At 36.0% G+C, this 9,154-nt stretch overlaps 1 protein-coding gene across 1 annotated transcript in view; it reads left to right on the forward strand.

The window, feature by feature from the left end:
* The window catches only part of LOC145680961 (polyprenal reductase), a 39,882-nt gene extending 31,245 nt beyond the window's left edge, over positions 1 to 8,637 (forward strand). Inside the window, exons 3-4 of the mRNA XM_081752176.1 lie at positions 6,791 to 6,982; positions 8,485 to 8,637. Coding sequence (XP_081608302.1) covers positions 6,791 to 6,982; positions 8,485 to 8,621 — 329 coding nt within the window. The 3' untranslated portion in view covers positions 8,622 to 8,637. The remainder of the gene's footprint in view (positions 1 to 6,790; positions 6,983 to 8,484) is intronic.
* Positions 8,638 to 9,154: the final 517 nt, after the last annotated feature.

The following is a 9,154-nucleotide window of genomic DNA, read 5'->3' on the forward strand; positions in this document are numbered from 1 at the left end:
CAATGCAATCATTGTAACATCAAGAAAATCCTTTGGCCATTCTCCACTCAGATAGATCTTGTTAATAAGTGAGGTCAGTACTTCCATCGCATTGTCTCCTAATTCCTTGAGCAAATCTACTGGTATGTCGTCGTCTCCAGTGGCCTTTCTCCTTCGCATGTCTTTTATTGCTTGCACTATTTCACTTTTCAATATACTGGGTCCTTTTCCATCATCATCCACCTCTTCCTCTGCTTCAATCGCAATATCTTTGGGGCGGTTCTTCTGATCATACAGATCTTTTATGTATTCCTCCCAAAGTGGTTACATTACCTTGTTGATCTTCGATGCCGAACGTTCGTATACTTTTGTTAGCTCTCCCTCCTAATTCTTGTGCTTTCTGGTACATCAGGTCATACTTGCCGCGCCGTTGAAGTTCATTATTTCTTCACATATCTGCTCCATGTACACTTCTTTGGTTTTGTCCGTTTCTCTCCTCAATTCATTATTCAGCTTTCTCTATTCATTGATGTTTGTGTTTTTTGTTCTTCTGCGTTCCTCCATCTTCTTAAGCATTGCTTCAGTTATCCATGGTTTTCTCGGTGCTCTTTCCATCCTACCAATGTTATTGTGGAGTGTGTCAAGTAGAATCTGTTTAAGTTTTCCCCAACTATTCTCTATATTGTCAACCACAGCGCCCATTGCACAGAATTTTTCTTCCATCTCTTCTTTCACATCATCGTCGATATTTCTTAGTTGCTCTAAGTTCCATTTTCGATTTCTCCTCCCATCTTTCTTGATCGATTTTAACCAGGTTTGCACTTCTGCCACCAGTAGATTGTGATCCGAATCAATGTCCGCTCCTGGCAATGTTTTTACGTCTCGTACACTATTCCTGAAACGTTGCTTCACAAGAATGTAATCGATTTGATAGCCCTTCTTATCTCCTGGACTTTTCCATATGTACAGCTTGGTTTTTCTTTTCTTAAACCACGTGTTCATCACCACCAGATCACGTTGCCTATAGAAACCGATAAGCATTTGACCTCGTTCGTTTCTTCTACCTAATTCAAATGGTCCCACTACCTTATTCGCAGCTCCTTCTCCTACTATGCTGTTGAAGTCTCCCATTACTATGGCGTTGACCTTACCTCTTCCTTCTTGATGCAATATGTCACTGATCTGATCATACATTACTTCTGCTTCATTATCATCATGGTCTGTTGTTGGCATATACACTTGTATTATCACAATATCCACTGCTTTTGCATGTAGTTTTACAAACATCAAGCGGTCACTGCAGTATTCCACTTTGGTTACACTTCTTGCTACTTCGTTCTTCAATATTAGAACCAGAAACGATAGTAGATTTTTACCATTTCCAGTTGCAGTAAAAGAAGAAAGTCGAAAGTAGAACCTATTCCTACACGATATTGAATACATATCCAAGTGATTCGTGAAATCAAAACTACTTAAATGTGGCTATGAACATAAGCAAAATGGTACATTAGGCAGTTGTGCAGATAATTTTTGCACATCTTTCTGTTCCGTCCCATTTGTCAGGATCAGACTGTCGATTCTAAGTTGACACCCCTGTCACTCGTACATGACGCGGAATTCGACAATATGCAAAAGGACCTTTTGTCTTTTTTGATATTACGAATTATCTCCCAGAGTTTGTACACATCTTTCAGGTTCTCCCTATATATAAAATCCGCTTCTCGTTGTCTGTTGCTGTTTTTGACTATGTGATTAGTGTTGAAACGGAAATCTCCAGATTTTCAGCACTTTTGGTTTCAGTATAAACAGACTTACGTATGTTATTTTGAATCCACATCAAGAAAACCGTTTGTGGCCTTGTATTACCTTTTTTTTGTGTCAGTTTCGTGGCTCACATAGCGTAGTCGCTAACGTTCGTACCGTTGGTAGAGCGTCTCGGGTTCGATTCCCGATGGGGACGGTCTGTCAAAAAGGTGCAAAAGCTTTTTCAGGTCAGCCATCCTGAGTAAGGTTTTTCCTGGGTTTTCCTCATTCACATTAGGCAAATGCTGGGATGGTACATAACATACAGGTCCCAGGCCATTCCTTCCTGTCTTGTTTTTCCCTTTCCCTGGATAGCGTGTTACTGAGGGACCTCATCCCTCATACGTGACGGTCTTAAGGCCATAGGAGCCGGTTAGGCCTAGAAATTTGTATAAATAAATGAATAACTGTTATTATTATTGCTCTACGGGAGTAAATATTGGTGCTACAAGTGTTATTAGATTTCTACCACTTTCTGTTACAATAGAAGAATAAAGTTGGGCATGGGGCATATTCTTGCGATACTTAATTCATTGTCAAAAACTGCTTTTTGCTACCTACCTTTTTCCACTATGGCGATTAGTGTTGAAACCGGGACTTGTATATTTCCACCACTTCCGATTTCAGTAGAACACAAGCTGAGGCAAAATATGCTCTTTGGATTCTGAATCCACACCAGAAAACTATTTGTTGCCTCTTATTACCGTTTGCGATGTAGTTCTATGGGAATCCGTATTAGAACCCGAAATGGTAGTAGATTTCTACCACTTACCTTTACAATAGGGGAATGGAATTGGAAACTTTTCTTACGATACTGGGTCCATATCAAAAAACTTTATTTCGCTATCTGTTACTGTCTTTTCGCTATTGTGATGAATGTTGGAATCGGAAATCGAAAACACAGATTTCTACCACTTGTGATTGTCATACAAGGATAGAGATCGGGGCACTGAATTCTTACCGGAAACACATTTGTCTTATCTCTTTCCGTTTTTGCTCTGTAAAGATTATAATGCGCCTAATTTCGCAGTGCTTACCCGCACTATAGACTTGATTTTTTTATTTATTCCAGAATTTTAATTGTTGTTTTGCTCGTTATCTTATCTTAATTTTGTTAATGATTGTTTATTGTTCTTATTTCTGATTTCGTACCTAAAACGCTACTGATGATTGGGACTCAAGTCCGTACCTGTGGGGATTGACATTCTGAAAGGTAGAAAAAGAAGAAAAGTAAATTTTAGTAGTTGCAGAAAACAGAAGACAAGTTCAGTGGTTGTGCATGAAAAAAGTTAACAACATTTTAAAGATTTACGAAAACTTCTCAAATAACTTAATATAAAATATTAAAAAGAATATATAAATCTATACATAAAATAAGCAAGTTAATAACAAATTATACATAATATTGAGAATGCTACCTAATCGTATCACATGTACTGATAAACAAGTATAAAAGTTTTGACGTTTGTTTGCAATAGATTCATGGGTTCGATGCGAGTGATCCCGGGTTCGATTCCCGGTGGGAGTACTCGGGTCGAAAAAGTGTAAAAAGCTTTTTCAGGCCAGTCATCCTGAATGAGGTTTTCCTCATTCACTAGTCAAATGGCGGGGTGATACCTAATTAACAGGTTCCAGGCCGCGTCCTTCCTTCCCCCATCCTTTCTTCTTTCCCTTTCCTCGGATAGTGTGCTCGCCGAGGGATGTCATTCCTCATACGTGACAGGCTAAATGGCCATAGATGCCGAAAGCCCAGAAATCTCAATCCTAAATCCTGCAATAAATTAATCTAGCACGATCTTTTCAAATATTAAAATGCACTGCCAAGTTAACCAAGATCGAGCAGTCCTTGTATTTCTGAATTTGCGACGATGCCGGTTGAAATTATGTAAAAGTCAAGACAGAAGTACTTACCTATAAACAACTAGATACATATAATGACGGAATACCCACAACGGTGTGTAAGAAAATTTAGGTTTTGGAGCGTAAAAGTTGCTGAAAAACAAACCACAAAAATAAGTACGAAAGTAGTTTTATAAAATAATAACATACAGTTGTTGGAGCCTGATTATTAAATAGAATACATTGGTAATAAAATCAATATATAAGAAATGTTGAACGGTGCAACGTATCTATGAATAGACAAGTGAAAGTAAAAGTTATCGTAGTAATGAAATACTATAGTAATATTTGCATGCTTTGCTACAGAAACTAATTATTAATTAAAAGTAACTTACTAACATGAAATGCCGTCTCTACTAATTCTACGAAACTTACAAACTGGAGCTCTTTTCAGATGACAAGCAATATGAGCAGTAGCTAATGGTACGCGATATTTAGCGCAGTGTTGTCACATTGCGGACTTCCCTTTCCCTTCTTGCTGTTTATGCACCTAGCGATATAGCAAATGAATTTGTGACAGCAATACTGTTTTGTCGCTGTGTTAGGGGTGCCTTAGTCTTAAATTTATTATATCAGGTTACAAAATACATCATAAAATCTTGTGATTTTTGTGTTATTATGCAAAGGATCATCCCTAGGGTTCCTGTAGCGTGGTTAGTTTCCATCTTGGTTTAGAGAGGCATTTCTTCGTGAAGACTTCCTTGTTTCAACGCAGTTGAATCATACAAGCTAAATGAAAAGGCGCTGTTTTTATAATTCCGAAATTAAGTTTTTGCTTTTCTTCTTCTGATGCGAATTTCTTTCTTAGTATATATATATATATATATATATATACACACACTCCAAAAATAATTATTGGAATCACATAAATAGAACTGACAATCATTTTTAAAAATGTTTTCAATTGTTCACGAAAACACAATGCGAATTTTATTTACTAAGAAAGAATTCTAGAAACAGCTAATACGAGTAAAGGTAAAAAGCTGTTCCCCCCCCCTATTGTATCAGCTCTTCACGTCTCGAAGCTGTCAAGTTTGTTTTGGGTATAATCATTTATGGTACCATTTAGATACCCGCGCGTTTATTAAGCAACCATGAATTTATATTGAGTAGAAGGGAGGAGAGGGGGAGGTGAATGATGAAATAGTTAAACGTGAGACGCGAAGAAAAACATTACATTGGCTATACCAGATAAATAAATGTTTGTTTTAAAATTTAAAAAAAAAAAAAAAAAAAAAAAAAAAACAGAATATTGTGCTTTCTTTATTTACACTTCTTGTATTATACAATACATATGAAAATGTTATTTGTTTGAAAGTAAATGTTTGTTTTTCTTTTAATGTAAAATTGTGTTACATCGTGTGATTAAAATTAATTATATTCTGTTGAGTCAAATATTAATTTTGATGTTATACAAATATTATGTTTATTGTTCTTACGTATTTTATGTTGAAAAGAACGTGTTTCTTGCATTTGTGGAAGACGGTCCACTTGTGTAAAAATTGTTTAAAAAATTAACTATACGCAGGTAGAGAGGTAAAGGATAACTCTTCCATTTACTGTGAAATTGAGATAATATATTCGATCCTTTGTTTGAAGTATCATGTGCAATTTAGCTAATATTGTTCTTTCAATATGTAGAATTCAAAGTTTGAGAAATATTTCCGTATTCATGTATAATATATCCCACGACTTAACGTCAATTCACATTTTTTAAAACAAATCTCGAAGCTTACAACATAGCTGTATGCCAAATATTACGTTAACAGAGTGTCCACATAAAACCTCCCTGATTACAAATATTAATTGCATGGAAACTATTAGTGCCAGAGAATAACGGTTTACGGCATCATGAAGAACAACTCAAACAGTTTTTTGTTGTTGATTGTTAAATGTTGTTATTTGTTGCGGGTGTTCAGTAACAAAGTTTATGCATTTTTGTTATTTATTGCAAATGTTCATGAACAAAGATGACAACAGCACGAGAGAGAGCGCAGTGTGTGGTGTGGTTGGCTGAGACTATATCACCAATTACCGTGCAAAGGAACTTCAGACGAAAGTTCCAGCGAAACCCACCAGACGTCAAGACCAATAAAACATGGTTTGAGAATGTTTTAGCCACGGGGAGTGTCAACCGACAGTCTGGCTCGGGCAAAGCACGAACGTCATAGGAAACTGTGGTGTGTTTTGGGACGCGACAGAATTATCGGACCATTTTTCTTCATGAGGCACGCATGACTGGTTCCGTTTATCTGGATATGCTTGAACACTTTGCTTTTCCACAGCTACTCCCTTTGCAACCAAACGTGATATTCCAACAGGATGGTGCCCCACTGCACTGGTGTTTGGATGTTCATAGGGCTTTAGACCTAACGCTTCCACAGCGATGGATTGGACGCGATGGACCCACTCTTTGGCCACCGCGATCTCCCTATGGATTTCTTCCTATGGGGCTATGTCAAAAATAGAGTCTACGCCACACCTGTTACGTGATATTCCTGCTCTTCGTCACAAAATTTAAGAAACCATGATCTCGATCACACCGGATATGCTATGCAACACTTGGCGGGGGATTGAATATCGACTGGACATTGTGAGAGTTCCTAACGGGAACACAAAAAAGAAAAGATTGAGTTGCTCTTCAGGATGCCGCAAACCGTTATTCTCTGGCACTAATAGTTTCCATGCAGTTAATATTTGTAATCAGGGAAATTTCATGTGCACACCTTGTATATTTATCATACTTTTATGGTTAATATCCCGAGTAGATACTGCTGCATGTTTTATTTGTAAAATAATACTGTATATGTAAGTGGTATTCATATATAAAATAATAATATACATATCACGATTTCCTACAAAGTTACACTTAAAGCAATTTATAAATTCTACTTAGGTAATAATTAAGTTACGTAAATGTTTACGGAACGCATTGCTTACGTAAGTGGTGAGTTCTCTATAACTAAAGTTTTAACTTATTGTCACGAAAGAAGTCAATATTGTTTCACAGGGCATGGGATTTTTCGGTACGCAATAAGAAAAGTATCGAATGTTTTGTCTTTCGTGCACTATAATATAAATATGATGATATATGTGATTTTTTTTTCAGTTAATGGTATTTCAACGCTGATCGCATTGGTATTACTTCTATTACACACGTACAGAAGGCTGTATGAAACGATATTTGTCAGCATTTTCTCTTCAGCGACAATCAATTTTGCTCATTATCTGCTTGCATTTTTCCACTATTTTGGAATTGTAACAGCCAGTATATTATATTCGAATGGTCTTGTTGTACCGAGTAAGTAATTTAGTTCAAGGTTGGTTAAGTTTGAATACCCTTTCTGATGTAATAATATAATAAAAGTAGACTATGCGTTCAGTTTAGAATCATGTTGTATAATGCATAGTCAGTTGCATGTTAAGTTAGTTCATTGTGTGGTATCTAAAAGGTAGCGTAATGGTTTTCAGTGTTTCTAACTAATAATGGTGTGGTTAAGCTTACACCTAGAGTCTGGCATCCACTTTTAGTGTCAAATTAAATGATGAAATTTATTACATAGTGATATTTAAAAATTGGTGTAAATTTACGGTTTTAATCTTAAAATTTCTTCTAGTTCGGTTTTTGGAATAGCTATATCCGCCATACGTTTCTTGATTGTGGTATTGCTATGAGAAACATTAGTTCTTATCGTGAGAATACGAGTTCATATTTTATTGATAATAATTGATAGAACAAAAATAATCTAATCACCGTCGGTATTAGATCCCTTTGCATTTTTTAATATAATATTCCATATTTATCTGGTGGAAAATTGTGCGTGTATGAGATATAGATCACGCCAGTGTAAGGAAAGTTAGTAATTAAAAGTTAGGATGAAGGAAGATAAAGTTGCACTGAAGTTTCTTCTTTTATAAAAAATTTGCTTACTGTTTGTAATCGACAGACAGATAGTGATATTTTATGTAAGTGGAAGAGGTTTCTTATACTTAAAATGATTTTCGTGGGGGCGCGGTGGCTCAGTGGTAGAGCGTTTACCTCCGGTGCTTGGGGTCCCTGGTTCGATCCCAGCTCGCGCCGTGTGGACTTTGTGGTGGACAAACACTGTGCTCGTGGGTTTTCTCGGGGTTCTCCCGTTTCCTCCCACTTTCTTTATTCCACCATTTCATTCATTTCTCATTATCACCGTCTCCTTTAGCCTTACTGGCATAACCGTGGGACGTTAAATTTAAAGATTTCATTTCATTTTAAAATGATTTTCCGATACCAGGTACAGATATTCTACGTTAAAATGTTGAAATTTTTATTTGAAATGCTGCGTTGGAAGTTAATCTCTTTAATATTTGCTGGCTAAGAATATAATGTGATAAGAGGATCAGCCCTGTAAATTAAAATTAAATATGGAGTGTGAATTTCTTCAGGTTTTGAACTGACTTAATCAAGTAACTGAAGCGGCATTCTCATTCTCACAGCTAATAATACGCCACTGCCAATCAAGAAATAAATTTTGCATCATTGAAACTGAAAAGATATTCCGCATAATTAAACTAATATTTTTGTTTAATTTTAAATGAAAAAGATTCTTTAGTCTGAAAAGTGATATATTAAAGCGAATAAAGTAAATTAACTGTATTAGAGGAACAGAATACTCGAAAAAACACGCGTGCTGAATTGATTTTACGACGATTTATATAAAAGACGGCTATTCGTAGCGAATGATTTTTCAAAGAAGTTTCTTTTCTAATTTACATCGTTCAGATTTAGTTATTGCTGCTTTTATGCTCTTATGTCTTTTTTTGTAGAAAGGAAAGAAGCTTTCAATTTAGGAAAACCATCAGCAATGGATCTTGTTGGCATCATTTTATTTCTGTGGGCTTCATATCATCAACATAAAGCGGCATGCATTTTGGCAGATTTAAGAAAGGACAGAACAGGTTAGTTCCATTATCCAATATGTTGTTCTTTATTAGAAGCACTATTATTCGAAGAGTACTTAAGCCCGTAGAGCAGGTTTAACAAGCCCATGGCACATATATTTACATTGAAATGTATTCGCTAGTAAAAACTGGTGTTAATTAGTGTAGAATGGAGATTAGCAGTTTGCTTCTTTTTCCAAAATCGATTCCTTTCAATCCATTCTAAACAAGGATTTGCTCGTCTGCATCGAATCCTTTGGTTCCGGTAAGTTGTATGATCCAACTTGTTTGGTTTCCCAATTTGTTCGAATCATTTGGTTCGAATCTTTTAGTTCCATCCGAATTTCCATGTGGTTCTCTAATATGATTCCTCCTTTCGGCCAAACTATTCAAATTACTATTATTAACATATAAAGTATTACAAAGTTGGTTTAGTAGGGGAGGAAGTAATAAGGAGTGATTGTGAAGTTTCGAAACATGCGCAGAAAATTCCATTGCTTCCTGATTTCTTATTCGTGTTAGTTGTATACAAATAAGGGATACAAAAATGAAGAAA

The sequence above is a fragment of the Thermobia domestica genome, chromosome 3, assembly GCF_964235325.1.
Source record: "Thermobia domestica chromosome 3, izTheDome1.hap1.1, whole genome shotgun sequence".
NCBI lineage: Eukaryota > Metazoa > Arthropoda > Insecta > Zygentoma > Lepismatidae > Thermobia > Thermobia domestica.